The following is a 24,112-nucleotide window of genomic DNA, read 5'->3' as shown; positions in this document are numbered from 1 at the left end:
TGTACGTGATATTTGATTTTACTGAATTAAGACATTTGGCACCTGGAAACCAGTATCTACTGCATAGTTACCAAAAGTTCTGCCTCAAACATCAATGCTTTGAATATCACTTGGAAAAGGCGTGTCCAAGTTCGGAATCGACTTTTGTATAAGTAGGATGTATAAATCCTACCATTTTGTCAGCAGTTGATCAAATAAACTAATAACCAGCACACCATTTCAAAGTTATTTATCACTGTTATTCATCTACAGATAAGTCATGGAAAATCATCAATGTTATTTTGAGCAAATCAAACTTATACATTTGTATTAATATTCAAACCCTTTGGTGAAAAGATTATAACTATTTTGTATTTTAAATTTTGTATAAAATTTACTTCAATTATTCCATAATACGGCTATGATATACAATAAAAATGCATACATATTACTTACTCATTATGTTCAGCGTATTAAAAATGCATATATGTATAAGTGGAAATGTTTAGCATCGTCTTCATGTAAAGTAAATGAATATCACATAAATGATTGGTAAATATAAATGTTTCTCTAAAACTGTAAGTATAAAACTGAAAAATATCACAGAAACCTAATAAATACGAGTACATAGAATGTAAGCATGTGAAAAACTGACATTTTAATGGTTTTCATCACAACAAATTGTCTTCTTAAAGCAATACTTTTCGTTGAGAACTCCACATTTACAAGTAGGGTTGGGACAGGCACTCGTAACTCTGCCATAAGACAGAACAGCTCTTAAACAATGAATGCAAATCAAACCCAGTGGCCATTCTAAGGCTGATTTTAACATAATACAGGTAGCTATATCACTGCACAAGAGATGATATTTTTATTAAAACAGATTCATTCAATTACATGCATAAACTTTTTTAAATGCTGTGTTATAAAGAGTGAATTTCCACTAAATAGTATATTGAACAAGAGCATCGCATAGCGGGTGCCAACGCTCGGCTGCGGTTGCAGTTTTGAATAAATAAAAGCTTGTCAGGAGAATTTTTATATTTTTTTATTAGAGGTCACAGTGACCTTTGACCTAATTACTTGTAATGTATCAACAAAAATGGGTGTGGCGTGTAGAACTCATCAAGGGACAGCTAAATATGAAGTTTCAAAGTTGTAGGTGGAAGCACTTTGATTTTAGAGCCAATGTTCAGGTTTAAGCACCAAGCGGACGGCAGACGAGCTGGCTATGACAATAGATTGGGTTTTCTCCGAAAACAGCCAAGCCAAAAATCACACTATTGAGATTACAGTAAAGCCTACAAAAGGTTTATGCTAAAATGAGAAATTTTCTCAAAAGAAATAACCAAAAAAGTTGTGGTGGCTTATTGGATACAGTGTCTGTCTAGAAATAAGGAGGTCCCCACTCTGGAATGGTTCTCAGGATCTTTTAATTAGAACAAGTACTGGTTCTACCCAGATATTGGACTCAAAAGTGGTTCAATATGAGTTAGGATTTTAATGCGATCAAGATGAAATAAATAAGTTTAAACTTACAAAAATTACTCATATCAGGCGAAACAGTCGGTATCAGAGGGAAACACACCACCTGGTACACATGAAGTAATCCGGTACATGAACTACTCATCCCAGCCCAATGTTATATGATAACAGCACTTTACATGGCAATAATTAAATACTGTACTGATTTTTTCTTCTGTTTCACACAGAAATTGTTATAACAGTAAATATACAGAAAAGTCACATATCCCGATTCTTAAAAGGAAAAGTCATTGAACTGTAAAATTAATAAAGTAAGATACATATCAGTGTGATATTAAAATAAGTAAATAAATAGATACAAAATATTACAGTGCCGTTTATAACTTTTCATCCTTATATATTCTGTACTTTCTGAGCTATTGCATTGCGCAGTTTTGCTGACAAAGGGACTGATGGGCAATGGAGGGACTGACAGACAGATCGACAAATAAAGGCCACCCCTTTTGTCCCCTAGGGTGAACCACTGGGAAGGTTTAAATGAGACCTAAAATTATGTAGCTGGACGGATAAACATTTAGCTATAATCAAATACACACTCAAGTCAACAAGAGCTCTAACAAAATAATTTAAAAACCTAAAAACATATTCTGTTGCAAGTCCTAATATTCAATAAAATATCTAACATATGTTATTTCTATGAGACTATCTACTTCCAAATACAAACACATAAAAAATATCACCTAAATACGATTAAACCTCCGAAAAATAAAATTGACTAAATGGCAATAAATCTGTCAATCCTGATGAACTATGCTTCTTGTACTTTGAACTTACCCTCAGATAATCCCCTTTATCATTTAACAAAGTTACATTTGAATCCCTTCAATACTTCCCCAGAAAAGCTCAGCACAAGAAGCAGGACAGAAGGACGGATGATGCAATTACTAAATGCCTAAACTTGATCTGGAGCATACAAAATCATATACTAGTATAAGATTATAAAAGTAAAAGAGACATCTAATGACTTTTAAAATTAAAAAAAAACACCTTTGCATATGCTTTAAATCACATTTCTACTGTCAAGTGATTCTCAAAGGTAAACAAAATGTGTTGAACCTTTTGGTCAATATTTTAATATTTGTGATTTAATGTTTTTTGAAGAAGTACAGTTAATGTTATCACCATTAATACAGCAGTACTTTTTATAACATATTAGACAAGTGTTATTATGAAGACATTACACTGAAGTTTCATCGTCAGGATTAGTAATGAATATCTTCTCTTCATCAGGTTGACGCCTGACCTCACGAAGCTCATCTTCAAAGTCATCAGCATAGTTCTGAGCATCCAGACTTTCAGCGTTTGGATCGAAGTCTGCTTCATCTGGGGTTACTGTGTCAGTACTTGTCGATTCAAATGACTGAAATACTTCAGTATGTTCATTAAAAGATACCCTTTTCCTTGAATTATTTAAACCATCATCATTACCATCAAAACCATCTGGCTTATTCGCACCACTTATCTCAAATTCAGCACTTTCATGCAGCTCTGGCTTCAAGTTTTCCTCTCGTTTGCTCTCTTTCAATATTCCAACTACATTTGGATCAGTCTCTGCAACAATTGTAACTTCCTTTTCCACTGGTGAATCAGACCTACCAGTGCTGCCATGGGAGTGCTGCACATGTAATCCAATTAAATCCTCAATATTTAAATGACTAACTCTTTCCTTAAGTCTTTCAATATCTTCTCCCAGTTCAGAGTTATTGTCCCTTTCATCATTTCTAGGTGACTCAATCTGCAGTTCGTTCAAGTTATCATATGTCTTATAATGGCTATGAGCTTTAACATCTTCCTGTGGCTCCATAGGTATATCATACTTCTCATCAATTTTGTCCTTCTTTTCACCACTCACATTGCTACAAACTAGCTTTTGTTCATCAGGTTTATTATTTTCACTTTTGTCAATATTTTCTTTGTCAGATTCAAAGCCAACTAATGTCGTCACATCATCTTCAGAGGATGATGAAGATGAAGATATTGATCTTTTACGTGGAGAATACATAACGTCAGTAATCACAATGTGCTCTGGTATTTCTGCTGCATCTTTTATGTTTTCTTCATTAATTGCATTATGGTCTTGTATTTGATGGGTTCTTTGATGTGAATTTCTATCGAATTTTGCTAACTCTTCTTCCATTTGCTTTCGATACAGCGCAATATCTTCATCAGAAACTCCCTCTTTTATAAGTTCTGCATTTAATAAAGCTCTCTGTTCAATTTCATTTAAATTATTAGTGACAATATCAGCAAAGATCTTCCTCTGCCTCTCTGCCACATGCAAAGGTACCCCTTTCTCAGGGGGAAATGGAATATGGTATGGGTTAGACACATCTTCATTGCTCATAACTTTATCTACTCTTGTGGGTATTATTGCTTTTCTGGGAGATTTAGCAGACTTCTTCGGAGTCGGAGGTGGTTTACTGCGGCTACTTGGTGCTGTAGAAGGACGCTGAAGTTGCTTCTGTGAGACAGTTAGAGCAGGATGCCCATCATCATTCCTATCCCTTTCCAGTCGGTAGGCACTTCTTGGTCTCTGAATCTCCTCTCCAGAGAAATCAGCCCCTCCAAAGGATTTGTTGGCCTGCTCATCAAACTTTCTAATTCCTGTATCAATTCTTTTCCTTGAGTTTAACTTATCTGCAATCCTTTGTCTTCCCAGAGCAGGTATAATCCTCTCCAGTTCAGGGTCAGACTTGGCAAGCTCTCTCTGCTTTTCAGCACTCTTTTGTCTCTTTATTGCAGCATCACTTTCTCTTTTCTTTTTTACCCAGTCATCATAGGACATTCTCATCTGCTTCTCTTTATCCTCCGTATCTTCTGCCTTTTTTTCTGGATCCTTTTCGGATTTTGCTGGTGCTGCCCCTTTGCCCTGCACCTGCATTTTTAGTTTAATTTTCCCAGCAACAGGACGCTTGTAAATAAATTTTGTCTGTGGTGGGTGGGGACCACCTTCACTTGCCAGCTTTGCTTGCTTGTTTTCCTCCTCTATCTCTCGTTTCATGTGAATCTGTTCTTTCACAAAATCTGGTGTTTTGTCACCCTTGAGTTGGTGCTTATCAATGTGGATGTCTTCTGGGCGTCTCAAGGGAGTAGACTGTGGGCGAATATGAATAGTATCCCCTGAAAAGAGCAACTTCATATACTAGCTATAAGAAAGAAACCGTCGGAGACGGGTGATGCTCAACAAAGGGTTTTTTTTTGTCACAATATTGCACTATATATACAGATAAAAGGAAACGTCTTGAGGGCACAGTAGTTGGGGGGACAAGAATTTTTAATAGAAAATTTCAAAGGGCCATAACTCTGTGTAAAATCATCCGACCAGAACCCGCTGATAATATGCACATCTCCTCTTGGCAGTGAAGCTTCCCATAAAGTTTCATTGAATTCCGGTCATTAGTTGCTGAGAAATAGCCCGGACAAAAATTGTGCAAAGACGGACACACAGACGGACAGACGAAGCTGCGACTATATGCTCCCCCCAAAATAAATTTTTGGGGAGCATAATTAAATGTACCAGGATATCACAATATATCAAAAACACTGCCTGTTAAAGATTTTTTCCCTATTCATACAGCATATGTCATGCCAATGTTATACTTGCTTTGATTATACTTGTTAAATAATGTTATAATTAAGTGAGCTGAAATACAGATTTGCAAATGAATACTTATTTTGAATTATAAAGACAATTATATTGAAATCAATATTTTAAACTGATGAATAGTTGATGAAATCAATAAACATTTTGAGATATAGGCATTCTGAGGTAGGGATACAATTTAAAAAAAAATAATTAATTTTACTGAAATTAATGTACACTGATACTTTTTTGTTAATTCACAACCAGACACTATGTTCTGGCGCTCACCAGGCAGGTTGAGTTTTCGCTGCTCTTCTTTCTCCACCTCCACACGGTGTTGATGTGCGGCCTCACGCTGCTTCTGGGCAAGCTCCTTGTTCTTCTCCTTCATCCATTTCTTCACCTGCAGAAACATCACTCGTAGATTAAATGAGCTTAGTTTTGGGCCTATGCTTAAAAAGCTCTAACAGTTTTCACGTTAAAGATATTTTTAGCTTTTAAAGTAAATCTCCTCTTAACAAAAATCTAGTCTAGGCAGAAAATGTGGTCCCTGATTAGCTTGTGCAGACTGCACATGCTAATCTGTGACAACACTACACATTAAACCCAGTTTTTCCAGAATGCAGCTAAAATATACAAGTACACACAATGAATCTTCTTCTGCACCAGGAGAGAATCCTTATTATAATATGTGGGCCTGTAGAAACAGCAAGTGCCCAATTGCCAAACAGTGAGACACAAAACATATGTACTACTCAAGACGCACATGTAAACAACTGAATAAAACTGGGGTCATCAGTGTCACATGCTTTTGCTGTCATTTACACATTCAATGGGGCAATTCTGTATAAAAGTATCATATAGGGGACATTTTGTTGCAACTTTCAAATGACACCTATATTATTTGATCTGGGTGTATAGTCTAGAATTTAAATAAGAATTATAAACTCATTTAGAATATTTAAACATTACCTTAGTACAAATTTCTTTATATGCTTAGCGATTTTATGATTTAAATAAACCAACAGACAGGAAAACTTTGTTGGGTTACAGCTTATGGCAGTGATACAACAAAATCCATCTACACACACTTCCTGGGTTTGTTTCGCAATCCAATTCAGTACTGATTGCATTACACTTGCAAGAAGGACGCTTATTCAGTAAAGTTGTATCTATACCCTAAACTTCGCTTTGGTAGATTACAGGGATGACTTTGCCAGCTGATCCCCTTGTTTATTTATAGTATACATATCCAGTTTTTGGTATTACTTTTTTTCTCTATGATACATAGCCTCAGAGACTTCTGGAACTCATATTTACCTCAGCATATGGATTTTGTGCATATTGGTATTTCTTTTATAAAGATGTGGCCACTGTCATTGTTGAGGTCTGTTGCATTCCAAGCATAGAGCATTATTTTGTTCTTGACTTTAAACACGTTTTTCGGTACTGCCATGTTCTGTTAGAAATGCCACATCCATACCATCATAGCACATTATGGCATGTAACATTGTGAGAATAAAGCTTTTCAAGTTTGTTGTTAGTCTGTAGTTACAAAATAAGATCCTACACTTTGAACAATCAACATAAAAAACATGCTGATTTAAATGTTTCTATTTGCTTTGTTTGTGTGAATCATTTGGTACAAAGTCTTTTAGGGAATAATACATCTCAACCTCAATAAAAATGAGCAAAGTTTATCTTGAGAGAAATTATATACAGAACAAACAGGAGACATTGCTAGCAACAGATTTTATCTGCCACTATGTAGATATAATGGTAACAAACACTTACCTCTTTTTGTGATTTAATCCTGCTTTCCAGTTTCTCATTGGCTTCGTCAATGAGCTTCTCTCGTTCCTCTCGTTTCTTTCGTCTCTCCTCTCGCACCTGTCGCCGGTATATCTTGTCCTTTTCTTTGAGCCATTTTTTTAGGAGCTCATTGTCTGTGTACTTGATGTGGTGATCGATATGGGGCTGGGTTACCCTGGGTGTGGAACTGGGATTGGACGACGGATTGCTGCTCGGATAACTGTGGCGGTCCGAGTTGCTCTTCTCTGAAGACGTGTCATCTTTCTTTGGTTTATGCTTGGCCTTCTTTACAGTTTTTGTTTTCTTTGAAGCATGAGTAGCACTGGATGGTCTTTCTGCAAGTATGTCTGTGCGTATTCGGTTTGTTGTTCTCAGATGTTCTGCGGACATGACACTGCGTAGTGTTCCATATGCGTTATCATCTACAAGAACACAACAGACGAAATCTATTTTGAACCAAAATTAAACTATTCCTAAAGCATTGCAGATGATGATTGCTGTTTAAAATCTAGTAACAGAGACAACAAGAGCTGTCTCCATAGGATGACATATGCCCCCGAAAAATGCTTTGATAGAAGTTATGAGCATTTTTCGAAAACCTAAACGCAATTTCGAAACCTTAACCCGGACCCTAAGGTCAAGGTCAATGTCAAAGGGGTCAAAATTTGTGTGTGCATGGAAAGGCCTTGTCCATATACACATGCATACCAAATATGAAGGTTACATTTGAAGGGGCATAGAAATTATCGGCATTTTTCGAAACCTAAACGCAAAGTGTGACGGACAGACAGACGGACGGACAGGGGGATCACTATATGTCCTCCTTCGGGGGCATAAAAAGAAGATATACTATTATGACTCATCAACAAAAAATGAGCACTTTCTTTGATACACTAACATTGACATCACATTTCAAACTTAATTAATTTATAAGAATACTTCACACCTTGCCAACCATTTTATAGACAGTGCTGTTTATAACAACTTACTTAAAGTTTACTAAGACATGCAAAAAACTGATAGTAGTACTTTTTGTCGATGAAAATTTATATAAAAATTATACAGAGATTATTATATACAGGTTAAACAATAGTTCTTCATGTTGCCAATTCCTTAAGATTTATTAAAAAAATAAGACTTACAGACAATAGAGTCTTGGTCACTTCCAGCATATCTCCTTGATGGTGGCCTCTTGGCGGATGATGGGCGTGGCATGGACCTTGTCCTGATCTCCTCAGGGAGGCTTCGAGGGATGATGGTGGCGGCGGAGGGCAGCCCGTGACTGGCTGCTGTGTACTGGTCACGGAGCAACTCCATCTGATAAAGGTGGTGCCGGGTTACATGACTTTTCTGGTCAACGAACGAGCAGTTCACAAGCTCCTCTAGCTCGCTGTATTTTTGGTGCAGTTTCCCTTCCAAGTACAGATCCGGGTCGATCTGGAATATCTTCAGGTTTTGACGCTTCTTTCTCGACAGCAATGGTTTGGATTTCTTCAGTGGTCTTTTAGATGAGGAAGGCCTTGGAGGTTTATTTGAGCTTTGTTTGCTGCCTACTTCTGATGAACTTAAGGACATTAAAGAAGACTGGTAATCCACTGGCACTTTTTCATCAGAACTTTCTGAATCAGATCTTCCATTCTGCTTTGTATTGTCATGTTTGCTTGCTCCTTTTCCATTGGTTTGTTTCCTTTGCTCCTTGTTGTAATCAGAATTGTTGGAGTTAGAATTACTGCTTCTGGATGTCGAGCTGCTACTGCTTCGATCTCTATGGCTGTCTTTTACCACTTCCCTATCGACAGGTTTGTCAAAGAAATCATCTGAATCTCCATTTTCTGTCCTGTTTAAAGAACTGTCTGAATCAGACCTGTATTTCTTTTTCTTAAGATACTCATCATCAGATGAATACGTATCTGATGAATAACTCCTTGGTGACCTTGGCCTTTGATCCTCAGGAGACAATGGTCTATTTTTAGCAGACCTTGCCCTTTCCTTAGCAGTTGATGGTCTCCCATTGTCAATTTTCTCCATCCTCCGAAATTTGTTATAATCTGCTGACAATGGTCGATTCGGTTTCTTGTTTTTGTCCTTTGCATTATTTTCTGCTGAATCTACCCTTGACACTTTTGATTTTTTTATCTTTTTACCTTTGAAGCCAGCATTTGGGTCGGCCCTTCTAACCTTGGAGCTAGGAGGAGTATCCTTCATTGTAAGCTCTGTAAAAGCTGAGCCAGATGATTTTTCACGTCTGATTTGCTGTTTTTCCTTGTCATAAAACTCAGGTGAGCCTGGTTCAACACTGTGTACAGTCGGGAGGACTATGTTGGCAGCCCTGTGGATCTGCTCTCTGGCTTCCTCCTCATGTATAACAGATTCTAGAAGGTTCAAACTACGAGGCTTTGGGGGCAAACCTGGATCAGACATCGCGTCACCAGCATAACTCTGAAATCAAATTAAAAAAGAAATGCAGTTTTTTTTCGAATTATCAGACTATGCAGTGTTCCCCATATAATACACTTTTCACTCTTGTTTTCTATAATTAAAAAAACAGCACAATATTGCTTTTTCAAACTGTTTTATGGTTAAAAGTACACTGTCAAAAGGGTGACTGCATTTATTTACAAAGTCAAGAAACTTAAAATGCACATGACTGGTATCTTTATAGGCAACAGAAAAGGTTAAATCAGCCGAAAACACGTAAGTATATCATGTTACCAACTTTTCAAAAGTAAATGAAAAATACATACAAACAATTAAGCTGTATGTTTTCCAGTTATCATATTGGCATGTATGTTTTCATAAAAATTAAAATTAATTTTCTTACACACTTTTTGATTTTGAACTGATTTGAACTTATTTTTTTATCCTCCTATACTTTGTTTATGTTACACTCCAAATTTTATTTCAAATCAACTGAATAAAAAAAATATAAAAGAAGCTCAAAATATGCATTTATTATAATACAGTTAATACCAGCATTTGTTTATTTGCACACTGATTACACTGAACTATCAAAGTCTCGATTGTTATGCAGAACAAAGGCCACACTCATTATTAATCTCTGGCACAGATAACCTTTCAACTATTCATACAGAATATTGGAATGGGTCCATACTTTAATGGGAAACATTTGTTTGTTTATTTCAAAAAATGTATTGCTTGCAGCTTATGTGTTAAGATTGATATCTTAAGTTCATGACTTATCTTGAATAATACTTTTATTAATTACCTATGATGTATGCACTATATACATAACTATAATTCACACTGGAAACGCATTCAGTAAAATAAGGTAATATATTAACTACAAAGACAAGATGTCTGTCCGCAACAAGTTGAGCGTATTGTCAAATAAATTAATAATGCGTGTAGTTATATTTTAATATGCACCATTCATATGTTGTACCTTCATTTTAACCTTTAGTGTGACCTTGACATTTTCCAAAGATCTCTCACACCTTCTCCTCATATGGAGAGCATTTGTGAAAAATAACTTACAAATGGCTTGATGAAAGAAAATAAATGTGGAGAAATTTGTTTCAAACCAGAATTTACCTATGACCTTAGACCTTGACCTTTGAGGTAAGGAGACATTTGTAAAATGGCACACATCATCTCACCATGAACATTTGTAGTGGGTTATTAAAATTGCATGATTTGTGATTCTACCAACCAATCAACTGATGACATTTAAACCAAAGATTGATACTACCCACACACCAACAAATGACAGTTCAACCATAACCTGAAATTTCCACCAACCTACAGATGAAAGTTTAACCATAGCCTGACACGTCCCACCATCCTACAGATGACAGTTCAACCATAGCCTGACACTACCCACCAACCTGCAGATGACAGTTCAACCATAGCCTGACACTATCCATCAACCTCCTGATGACGTCTTTTCCATGCCTGACACTATCCACTAATCTACAAATGACAGTTCAACCATAGCCTGACAATATCCACCAACCTACAGATGACAGTTCAACCATAGCCTGACAATACCCATCAACCTACATGTGACAGTTAAACCATAGCCTGACACTAACCACCAACCTACAGATGACAGTTCAAACAAAGCCTGACACTATCCCCAACCTACAGATGACAGTTCAACCATAGCCTGACACTATAACAAAAACCTACACACGACAGTTCAACCATAGCCTGACACTACCAATCTACAGATGACAGTTTGCCCATAGCCTGACACAGTGACACTACCCACAAACCAACAGATGACAGTTCAACCATAGCCTGACATTACCCATCAATCTACAGATGACAGTTCAACCATAGCCTGACACTACCCACCAACCTACAGATGGCAGTTCAACCATAGCCTGACACTACCGACCAACCTACAGATGACAGTTCAACCATAGCCTGACACTACCACCAACCTACAGATGACAGTTTAAACATAGCCTTACACTATCCCCAACCTACAGATGGCAGTTCAACCATAGCCTGACACTAACCACCAACCAACAGATGACAGTTTAAACATAGCCTGACACTATCTCCAACCTACAGATGACAGTTCAACCATAGCCTGACACTTCCCACCAACCTACAGATGACAGTTCAAACATAGCCAGACACTAACCACCAACCTACAAATGACAGTTTAAACAAAGCATGACACTATCCCCAACCTACAGATGACAGTTCCACCACAGTCTGACACTACCCATAAACCTACAGATGACAGTTCAACCATAGCCTGACACTACCAACCAACCTACAGATGACAGTTCAACCATAACCAGATACTAACCACAAACCTACAAATGACAGTTTAAACATAGCATGACACTATCCCCAACCTACAGATGACAGTTCAACCATAGCCTGACACTACCCATCAACCTACAGGTGACAGATCAACCATAGCCTGACACTAACCACCCACCTACAGAAAAGAGTAAAAACATAGCATGAAACTATTACAAAAACCTACACACGACAGTTCAACCATAGCCTGACACTACCAATCTACAGATGACAGTTCGCCCATAGCCTGACACAGTGACACTACCCACAAACAAAACAGATGACAGTTCAACCATAGCCTGACACTTCCCATCAATCTACCGATGACAGTTCAACCATAGCCTGACACTACCAATCAACCTACAGATGACAGTTCAACCATAGCCTGACACTACCAACCAACCTACAGATGACAGTTCAACCATAGCCAGACACTAACCACCAACTTACAAATGACAGTTTAAACATAGCATGACACTATCCCCAACCTACAGATGACAGTTCAACCATAGCCGGACACTACCCATCAACCTACAGGTGACCGATCAACCATAGCCTGACACTATCCCCAACCTACAGATGACAGTTCAATCATAGCCTGACACTAACCACGAACCTACAGAATGAGAGTATAAACATAGCATGAAACTATTACAAAAACCTACACACGACAGTTTAACCATAGCCTGACACTACCAATCTACAGATGACAGTTCGCCCATAGCCTGACACAGTGACACTACCCACAAACCAACAGATGACAGTTCAACCATAGCCTGACACTACCCATCAATCTACAGATGACAGTTCAACCATAGCCTGACACTACCCACCAACCTCAAGATGACAGTTCAACCATAGCCTGACACTACCCACCAACCTACAGATGACAGATCAAGTATAGCCTGACACTACCCACCAACCTACAGATGACAGATCAACCATAGCCTGACACTACCCATCAACCTACAGGTGACAGTTCAACCATAGCCTGACACTACCCACAAACCTACAGATGACAGTTGAACCATAGCCTGACACTACCTACAAATCTACAGATGACAGATCAACCATAGCCTGACACTTCCCACCAACCTACAGATGACAGATCAACCATAACTTGACACTATCCACCAACCTACAGATGACAATTCAACCATAGCCTGATGGTACCAACCAATCTACAGATGACAGATCAACCATAGCCTGACACTACTAACCAACCTACAGATGACAGTTCAACCATAGCCTGACACTACCCATCAAAATACAGGTGACAGTTCAATCATAGCCTGACACTACCCACCAACCAACAGATGACAGTTCAACCATAGCCTGACACTACCAACCAACCTAAAGATGACAGTTCAACCATAGCCTGACACTACCCACCAACCTACAGATGACAGTTCAACCATAGCCTGACACTACCCACCAACCTACAGATGACAGTTCAACCATAGCCTGACACTAACCACCAACCTACAGATGACAGTTCAACCATAGCCTGACAAACCCTACCAACCTACAGATGACAGATCAACCATAACTTGACACTACTAACCAACCTACAGATGACAGTTCAACCATAGCCTGACACTATCCACCCACATACACATGACAGTTCAACCATAGCCTGACACTTTCCACCAACCTACAGATGACAGTTCAACCATAGCCTGACACTTCCCACAAACCTACAGATGACAGTTCAACCATAGCCTGACAATACCCACAAACCTACAGATGACAGTTCAACCATAGCCTGACACTATCCACTAACCTACACTTGACAGTTCAACCATAGCCTGACACTACCCACCAATCTACAGATGACAGATCAACCATGGTATGACTCTACCCACCAACCTTCAGATGCCAGATCAACCATAGCCTGACACTATCCACCAACCTACACATGACAGTTCAACCAAAGCCTGACACTGCCCACAAAACTACAGATGACAGTTCAAACATAGTCTGACAATACCCACAAACCTACAGATGACAGTTCAACCATAGCCTGACACTACCCACAAACCTACAGATGACAGATCAACCATAGTCTGACACTACCCAACAACCTACAGATGACAGTCAAACCATAGCCTTACACTACCCACCAACCTACAGATGACAGATCAACCATAGCCTTACACTACCCACCAACCTACAGATGACAGATCAACCATAGTCTGACACTACCCACCAACCTACAGATGACAATTCAACCATAGCCTGATGGTACCAACCAATCTACATATGAGAGATCAATCATAGCCTGACACTACTAACCAACCTACAGATGACAGATCAACCATAGCCTGACACTACCCATCAAAATACAGGTGACAGTTCAATCATAGCCTGACACTACCCACCAACCTACAGATGACAGTTCAACCATAGCCTGACACTACCAACCAACCTAAAGATGACAGTTCAACCATAGCCTGACACTACCCACCAACCTACAGATGACAGTTCAACCATAGCCTGACACTACCCACCAACCTACAGATGACAGTTCAACCATAGCCTGACACTAACCACCAACCTACAGATGACAGTTCAACCATAGCCTGACAAACCCTACCAACCTACAGATGACAGATCAACCATAACTTGACACTACTAACCAACCTACAGATGACAGTTCAACCATAGCCTGACACTATCCACCCACATACAAATGACAGTTCAACCATAGCCTGACACTTTCCACCAACCTACAGATGACAGTTCAACCATAGCCTGACACTTCCCACAAACCTACAGATGACAGTTCAACCATAGCCTGACAATACCCACAAACCTACAGATGACAGTTCAACCATAGCCTGACACTATCCACTAACCTACACTTGACAGTTCAACCATAGCCTGACACTACCCACCAATCTACAGATGACAGATCAACCATGGTATGACTACCCACCAACCTACAGATGCCAGATCAACCATAGCCTGACACTATCCACCAACCTACACATGACAGTTCAACCAAAGCCTGACACTGCCCACAAAACTACAGATGACAGTTCAAACATAGTCTGACAATACCCACAAACCTACAGATGACAGTTCAACCATAGCCTGACACTACCCACAAACCTACAGATGACAGATCAACCATAGTCTGACACTACCCAACAACCTACAGATGACAGTCAAACCATAGCCTTACACTACCCACCAACCTACAGATGACAGATCAACCATAGCCTTACACTACCCACCAACCTACAGATGACAGATCAACCATAGTCTGACACTACCCACCAACCTACAGATGACAGTTCAACCATAGCCTCACACTACCCACCAACCTACAGATGACAGTTCAACCATAGCCTGACACTATCCACCAACATACAGATGACAGTTCAACCATAGCCTGACACTACCCACCAACCTACAGATGACAGTTCAACCATATCCTGACACTACCCACCAGCCTACAGATGACAGTTCAACCATAGCCTGACAATATCCACCAACCTACAGATGACAGTTCAACCATAGCCTGACACTACCCATCAACCTACAGATGACAGTTCAACCATAGCCTGACACTACCCAAAAACCTACACTTGACAGTTCAACCATAGCCTGACACTACCCACCAACCTACAGATGACAGTTCAACCATAGCCTGACACTATCCACCAACCCACATATGACAGATCAACCATAGCCTGACACTACCCACCAACCTACAGATGACAGTTCAACCATAGTCTGACACTACCCACAAACCTACAAATGACAGTTCAACCATAGCCTGACACTACCCATCAATCTACAGATGACAGTTCAACCATAGCCTGTCACTACCCACCAACCTACAGATGACAGATCAAGCATAGCCTGACACTACCCACAAACCTACAGATGACAGTTCAACCATAGCCTGACGCTACCCACAAACCTACACATGACAGATCAACCATAGCCTGACACTACCCATCAAACCTACAGATGACAGTTCAACCATAGCCTGACACTACCCATCAATCTACAGATGACAGTTCAACCATAGCCTGTCACTACCCACCAATCTACAGATGACAGATCAAGCATAGCCTGACACTACCCACCAACCTACAGATGACAGATCAACCATAGCCTGACACTACCCACCAACCTACAGATGACAGTTCAACCATAGCCTGAAACTACCCACCAACATACAGATGACAGTTCAACCATAGCCTGACACTATCCACCAACCCACATATGACAGATCAACCATAGCCTGACACTACCCACCAACCTACAGATGACAATTCAACCATAGCCTGACACTATACATCAACCTCCTGATGACAGTTCAACCATAGTCTGACACTACCCACAAACCTACAGATGACAGTTCAACCATAGCCTGACACTACCCATCAATCTACAGATGACAGTTCAACCATAGCCTGTCACTACCCACAAACCTATAGATGACAGATTAACCATAGCCTGATGGTACCAACCAATCTACAGATGACAGTTCTGACAATGATAACCTTACAATACATATAAACCAACAGATTACAGATCAAGCATAATCTCATACTTCCTAGCACTCAATTACAGGTCATTAAGCTTAAATAATATATATGAACAATTGAACATATATATATGTAGCAATAATATTTCATGCTAATTTCTGCAATTTAATTATTGGTCCTTATATTAAACTCAACTTAATCAGTAAGCTTATATTAATGAATGATCAAACTTAAGCAATGTTTTTCTGACAATTTAATACATGTATAATAATAGTTATTTAATTCTTGTCATAAACGCTGTGTTGAACACAAAACTTTTAAAGTACAGGTTCTTAGAAATACACAGTATCATGTTGAAGTTTTTATCATAATTTCTTTCAATACATTTTACAATTTAGACATTTTGTATTTGCAATGCACAAACAAATTCCATGTAGAAAGGGCTTTATAGTCTAAAAAGTCCTAATAAAGGTGAAAATGGTCAAAATTAGAATGAACAATTAAAACAGATATTTTAAAATCTTGTTAAATTATATTAATGAGGATTCATCTTCCTTTTTGCCAGCAAGAAACTTTTAATGTTTATTAAGTTTTAACAAAGTACACACTGCCCTCCAAGTCAATATGTTAACGGTTTTGTTTACATAATAGTCCGGCATTTTGAACACTCATAAGATGAATTGTTAATTATGAGGACGATCTATGAAGCAAAGGTTATTTGAAAAATAACAATCATCTAACTTTTTACAAACTAAATCTCATTTGATAAGCTCAAGCCCACTAACAGGGGGCATGCGTATACAGGGTTTAAGTGAGGACTAAGTTGGAACTTACTTCCAAGATGGTGTCGTTTCTGTGTTTTTCCTGAAGGGTTAGCGGATATTTTCACCTGCTAAGCCACTTTGCATTTATATTTTTTTTAAATGAAAAAGCCCTTAATAATTCAGCTTTACAGTGTTTGTGCCTCCGTCAGGTTTTGTTTCAAGATCATATACGTCAGGATACAAAAGTTTTTTAAGGACAACTGTCCACAAATCTGTTGACTACTTATACCTGATGTTCGAGAATTTGGATGTACAAATATCATTCTCTCTTATAATACACAGTAATGACTCGGATGTACAGTAAAATATAACTTAAATCAAGATTATTTCAATTTCCGGACACTGTTTTCTCCTCTGATAAATAATGTATTGCAAAAACATTTGGTTTAACCCCCAATTTTGAAACTGACATCCTTTTAATCACATTTTGGGACTTGACTTCCAAATAACAAACAGTTCTTTCCTATTGCAGGATGTGGCCATGATAATAATTAGTAAAAACATCATTTTGAATGAAAATTAATCAAAATATAACGAAAAAATCAACTTCTCTGAAAAAAATAATTTCACTATCAAATGTATATATAACAAGGTACATGTATTCAACTCAAAATGACCCGAAAACTGGCTGCATCGCTTTAAACAGTCATAACTTCATCAGCGATTTCCATGAACTTGGTCTTATTCAATGCAGAGAAATTAATTTCATTTCTGGAATTGTACATATCTTGTAATATTTTTACAATGCTGGGTCAAATTTTAAGAAATAACACAGTACACAACTTGTGTGAACCTCTTGTCATCCATCAGGCCTGATTCAAGTATGAAATATTCAGGAGTAAAGACACACCTTCGCATTGGACCAATGAAATCACTGGTGTGTTTAAAATGCCGGCCAGTTGAAATATATGTAAACAAAGGTTTCAAACGGCACTGGACAGTCAGTTTTGATGCATAATGTAACGGCAGAAAAGTAAGAATTTTTTACATACGCTTTTTTAATTATGGTTCCAGATCGATGACTAGTAGATATTGGTACCAGTGTTTTAAAAATCAAGAGATATCTTTTTTTTATTATTAATTGTTATGTTATTATTCTTTATAATAATATTGTTTTCTATCATACTTGACGCTTACATTTGGTGTGGGTAATATAAGGCATTTGACAGTATTATTTATACAGTGAAATTCTTACTTGTTTATGTTAACTCATATGAACATACTTATTTTTAGTATGCCTCTAATGGAATACCATGCTTTCTAAACAGAATACTATTAAAATGTTATTGAGACCAAATACAACCATTATTGCGATACGGATTGCCAGTGAAGCAATTTGGAAGACCTGACGCTTGCTTAGAAGATGGTTATCTGCTGTTGTTGTTTTTTTAAACTTAAATATTTAAGGGACCCTTTATCATATTTTGGCATGTATTGAAGTTTGTCATTAAATGCTTCAAATTTGATAAATGTAAACATTGGAACTAAATAGCTCCAGTGAAAAAAAGAATAAAATAAAAGCAAGAAAAAAGTAATCCCCTACTTGCCTCGAAACATCAAAACAAAAATTACATTTTTATGTGAATGTTACCTCATAAATACATTGCCTTTATTGGATCAGAACGTGTTTGGCAAAATTACAGAAGCACACTTTTTGAAATTCAATTCAGCAATACAATATATCTATATTTATACATTTTGACATTACAATTAATTACATTCAATAATTGTATTGCAGTATTCTTATATGTTGGCATATAGATGCAATTAATAATATAAAAGATAACTCACACCAGATATCACATGTTGCTCAAATATTTGTTCTTGACCAGATCGAGCACGTCTCAAATCCAATTTAAACTTAAAATAACATGTATTCTCCAAATTGAAGTCACAATTATTTTATCAATTACGATATATGGTTATATGTACCTATTACGCAAATCAATGTCACCGATGCTTTCTCATAGCGACGAACATGTACGAAATCCACATATTATGTATCTTATGACAATGTACACAGGAAACCATGTTGTTTACATTTGCTTCCAGGTAAGCACCGGGTTAGCTGTTCCGTCAAGCGTACTCGCACTATTTCCAAACACTTTACATGCGTATTTCTGAAATACATTCAAAGTATTTTCGAAATATTCGCTATTGTTACGTTATATCGTATTTATTTATCAGTTTTGTTAACAAGGGTATTGATGGAATTTTACAGAGATGGCCTAATTATAATTAGTGTCGCTTTAAACGCTTACCTGCAAGTAGCTGTCAAACTTCAGAGTAACATCTCGCGAGACCGCGTGCTGTTATGGAGACGTTTACATTGTTTTAATATGGCCGCCACTGACTGATGATCGAATATAACACAAGATTCGATGCTACTGCATTTAACAACTGGATTTTAGAAGGTGAACGTACATTTTTACGTAAATAAATGTGATTCCAAGACTGAACACGCGGTTTAAATCCATGAGAAGACTCAAAAGCCATGTTCAGATTGCAGGTGCCCCAATTAAATATAAGTTTAGAACATATCACTTCTGAAATGGTCAGAAGTGGGCGGGGTAATGTTAAAATATAAAGTTTGGAACAATGTGCACAATTAAAATAACATATACTTCAGTGATACATGAACCAGTTCTAAGGAAATCTTTCAAAAAGAGTAAATAATCACATGTTCTTCTTCTTTTATAATAATGGCTATGTTCAATACTGATACGTTATGGCCATGCGTGGGGGGTTAAAAAAAAATAGATTGATAGGTTTCCCGAGTTACTCAATCCACTCAGGAAAATCCTATCAATTGTGATAAAAAAGGCGCAAAACCTAACACCTTAAGCCCTTAAGATTTAAATAGATACATATACAACTGTGCATGTGGTGAGAATATTAGTCGAGTTAAAAACAGGATAAAAGCAGAAACATGTGATCTAAGGAAGAAACATTGATGTAGACAGCACTGATTTAAATCCAGGGATCGTATCAGCGCTGACTACATAAGATGGAAGTGTGTTCCATTGTACAACTGTTCTTGGAAAGAAAGAAAATTTGTGGTAATCAGCTGTACTTAGTGGTATTTGGTATGCCATGTGATGGTGATGGCGTGAGTGTCTAATGTATGGAGTGAGATAGTGAAGGGGATTGACATCAACATGATTATATACTATTTTATAGAACAAAATGAGTCTAGCTTGTTGTCTTCTTGATTGCAATGTATTCCAATTCAAATCCTTAATTATATTTGTGACCGTTCCCGGTGTCTTGCTGTAATTATTCCTTACAAATAACGTTTTCACCTTATAAACCACTTTCTTCTTGGGCATTGTAAGTCCATTTTCTTATTTTGTTCATAAATCCATTGACACCAGCTGGAACCTACACTACTGTAGGAGATAATGTTAGAGTATTATTAAATATAACACACTAGAAATACTGAAAAAGGATACTTTTGTGCAAGAAAAAATGTAAACATCTCAAGTAAACAATAGTACACTTGAAAAAGTATGGTGGGCCAGAAATAATAATTTTTTTAAAAAGCAATATGAAAGATACAGAAATATTGAAAACATTTTAATAAAATCACTATTATTTTATTGCGTATGTTAATAATATATGGATAATGATATATCAATGTGTTTGTTAAAGTGATGTTTTACACTGTTTCAAAAAGTTTCAATCAAATTTATATTTGTCATTTCTGGTCAACCATACTTTTTCCTACTGTTTTAAGACTCAAGTTGTTTACATTTTTTTCTTATAAGAAAGGATCCTTTTTTGAGTGTTTTTGCCCCAAATTTGAAAAAAAACAACACCGAGTTCTTAATACCAAGTCATTTTGATAATCAATGGGTTTAGATATTAGTACACAGCGCTTTGTGACACCTCAGACTTGGATAAAACAATAAATTAAAATCATAGTATTGTTGCTTATTTTCACTTTATTGTAAAAGTACTTTATCTTGTTGAATACAAAATATCAAAAAAGTTTGCTTCCATAGATTAATAAGTTATATGATATATTTTCAGCTTGTTATGCTTACTGAAAGCATGCCAACAATAGAGGAAAGGGAAAACCTCATGAAACCCAAGAATGTTCGGCAACCAGGCTTCATTCCTAGACCGATACAGAAACTGGCTGTCAGAAAACCACCTAAGACCATGCTCAACATTGAGTGTAATCATTACCTGCGTTCAAACACAGAATCCTTTGCCCATGGGCATCCAACAATAGAATACAAACTATGGCTGGAGGCTGGAAAACACGACGCCCCATTTCCTCAGCGTCCGGATGAAAGCTTTAATTCAAATGTGTGGAGAAATTTCAGAAGACAATATGGGTTTCAGACACAAGCAGAGAGTAGTAAAATGTCAGATGTTATTGCAGCTATGTACCCTCTTAATATTCCATCACCATCAAAAGTGGGTGAACAAACATTTGAAAAGTACATTAGGGAAACAAAGTTGTTCAATGATGAAAAGTTCAAGAGTATGGCCATGCAGCGTACTAGGAATGACGTGGATGAGTTTAAACGGCTGCGAATTAAAAGTCAAGGAAGAAACCCACCCTTAGATGAACAAGGTAATTTTAAATTATTGGTAATGTTTTTTTGAGTATTTATGAAACAATATCAATCTTTGTCATAAGTAATCTTGAAAAAACTCTAAATAATAAAAAAATACAAGGCCTACTTAACTTAATGAAAGAGTTACCAATTAAGGTCACTCATTATAGTTTATAACTTTTTACTATCAACAAATAATCAATCTGAACAGTTTACTCAAACCAAATATTGTTTCAAACTGTGTATATTTCCAGGTAATATTCTACCACCAGAGAACTTCAAAAAGTATGAGCCTCATCTTCTAAAACCAGTGGAAAGACCTCCCACCCCACCTCCACCCAACCAGAAAACAGACTCCCTAGGGCAAAGATATGTGCCAAAGTCTCGACCCCATCTGTGGAAGCTTTCCTACAAAGTGAACAATCCAGACTATAAATCAGTAAAGAAGGAAATTAAAAAGAGGAAGGAATTGCAGGAACGCCTGACTGAGAGAGAAAACATGGGTCCAGGTCACCAGATAGCGCAGATAGCCCCATCACCTGTCAACCCTCCTGCGTCTATAACGTGAAAAACCATGGACAGTGACTCATACATTGCTAGAAAATCTAAATGCTCTGTAGCACACACTAGACAACTACCTTAATTACTCTAAGTTTTCAGACACTTTAAAATAATAATAATAAAAAAACTTGTGCCTGAATATTAAAATACAATTATTAAAAAATTTAAGTGTCTGATAATTTAGATACAAAAATAAACTTGTGCGAACATTTTGAGACACCCTAAAAATATTGCATTGACGCTTGGATGCAGGTATGCAAACTACATTGTATGTTAGTATTCATTGAAAAAATTAATTTTTTCAACGAATACAAACATGTTATTGTAAAATACCAAGACATTAAGTATTCATTACATTTATATATGTTTCACTTTAAGATTTTGGGGAAACCATGGCTTATTAATGGTTTATCAGTTTTTAACCAAATAACACATGTAATGTAAGATATTTTATTGCCAGGTTTTATTACCATAATCTGCTTGAAAAAATACATTACCAAAGTGTTACCTATTAAGCACAACAGGGCGGAATTCTGTTAACAAAGCATTGTAAAGTAAACTGTCAAAAATTTAGAGTCAATAATTATGGACGAAACCCAAATGTCCGAAAATTTAGAGTCACAGTAAATAATTATTTTTCGCAAAAATCTAGTGTCTCAGGGCTTACCCTGGCTCAAAAATTTCTTTAGCCAAATTCGCCTTGCTATGGAAAATTCTTATATTTTGGGCTATTTTATAAGTTTAAATGAAGAAAAAGTTGTAGCCAAATAAAATTTTCTTTAGCCAAACAAGTCAAATAGTAGCCATTGGCTGATTTGGCGAATGGCAGAGTAAGCCCTGTTGTCTGAAAACTTAGACTAATTACTGTATATTGTTACAGTAACACATTTGTTTATGCCATTACTGCACAGAACACTTTAAGTGCTGATGTTGGTTTATTAATGATCAATCATGCCAAAGCTTAACTCGGTATTCCAGAAATTGTTTTTTGGTTTTTATTACTAAATGATATTTGTCTGCACAACTGTGATATTGGGGGAACATTTTTTGTGTATGCCAATTAATAAGTTTTTTAATGCTTCTAGTGAAAACATGATGCATGGTTTTGTTTCATTTTTGTCTTTTCATGTTGATTATTTTAACCTGTTAATCTGCATACATTTTAATGATTTTAAAGATATTTTATTTTTTGTCAATACGTGTTCATTGTTGTAATAATACTTCAGGGGTAGATACTAGAAATTTGACCACGGTTGTACACTGTTGCTCTTGCAATACTTTTTGAAAAGAGGACAATTGAGTATTCCCATAAATCTATTTATTTACGCCCCAGATACAAAATTTGTGTCTTATGTTTGAATTATTACTTGCATTCGAAAGTATTTGGTGCCTTAATGGTGGCGATGTCAAAATCTTCAGCTGTCTTAATTAAATATACCAGTGGTGCCTGTTAATCAAGCATGATTAAATTGTCTGTGATATTGTAACAAAATTACTTGTGAGGAGTACCATATGTATATACATAGTATATAGATATAGTATCATTTTCATTCTAATTTTGTCCTCTCAATGCTTGTCATTTAACATTTTGCTTGTTAAGAATGTTTGAATATCTTTGCCAATTTTATGTTCATAGTGTTTTCTGTAATAAATTTATCTATGTCAAGGACAAATTTGTATCATATTTTATCATAATAATCCACTTGAAACATTGCACAATTCCAAAAAGATTTATTATATGAGCTTCTCAGTTATGACAATGGTAGTGGTTTGTTCTCAGGGTTTTCAGACACAATCATTATTCAATGCATTTGATTTCTTACAAATGAACTCGTTTTAGTGGACTAAACATTTCATTCTACCGGTGTGCCCTTTTCAAATGCGAATATTTATTTTCTGTAATCTTAAAAACTTTTTGACACAAGTACATAATCTAAATACAAATGTAGTATACAT

The 24,112-nt window shown here is 36.9% G+C and overlaps 2 protein-coding genes across 4 annotated transcripts; one reads left to right on the top strand and one right to left on the bottom strand.

Annotated features, from left to right (window-relative positions):
• Positions 1–214: 214 nt before the first annotated feature.
• Positions 215–19,345, bottom strand: LOC127841353 (biorientation of chromosomes in cell division protein 1-like 1). 3 transcript variants are annotated; one of them, XM_052370149.1, is made up of 6 exons: positions 19,289–19,332; positions 18,819–19,147; positions 8,062–9,358; positions 6,902–7,341; positions 5,396–5,510; positions 215–4,644 (listed from the first exon to the last, which is right to left on the bottom strand). In XM_052370149.1, the coding sequence occupies exons 3-6, from the start codon at positions 9,338–9,340 to the stop codon at positions 2,702–2,704; spliced, it is 3,777 nt and encodes a 1,258-aa protein (XP_052226109.1). In that variant the 5' UTR covers positions 9,341–9,358; positions 18,819–19,147; positions 19,289–19,332; the 3' UTR covers positions 215–2,701. The 3 variants fall into 3 exon arrangements, with proteins under 3 accessions (XP_052226109.1, XP_052226118.1, XP_052226127.1); XM_052370158.1 differs by having other exon boundaries at positions 18,960–19,147; XM_052370167.1 differs by lacking the exon at positions 18,819–19,147 and having other exon boundaries at positions 19,289–19,345.
• On the top strand, positions 19,307–23,822 carry LOC127841424 (testis-expressed protein 52-like). Its single transcript, XM_052370250.1, has 3 exons — positions 19,307–19,441; positions 21,060–21,612; positions 21,850–23,822. The coding sequence occupies exons 2-3, from the start codon at positions 21,066–21,068 to the stop codon at positions 22,161–22,163; spliced, it is 861 nt and encodes a 286-aa protein (XP_052226210.1). The 5' UTR covers positions 19,307–19,441; positions 21,060–21,065; the 3' UTR covers positions 22,164–23,822.
• The last annotated feature ends 290 nt before the right edge of the window (positions 23,823–24,112 follow it).

Source organism: Dreissena polymorpha, chromosome 1, assembly GCF_020536995.1.
Source record: "Dreissena polymorpha isolate Duluth1 chromosome 1, UMN_Dpol_1.0, whole genome shotgun sequence".
Taxonomy (NCBI): domain Eukaryota; kingdom Metazoa; phylum Mollusca; class Bivalvia; order Myida; family Dreissenidae; genus Dreissena; species Dreissena polymorpha.
The sequence above is the reverse complement of the archived record's forward strand: the minus strand, read 5'-3'. Positions and strand labels throughout refer to the sequence as shown.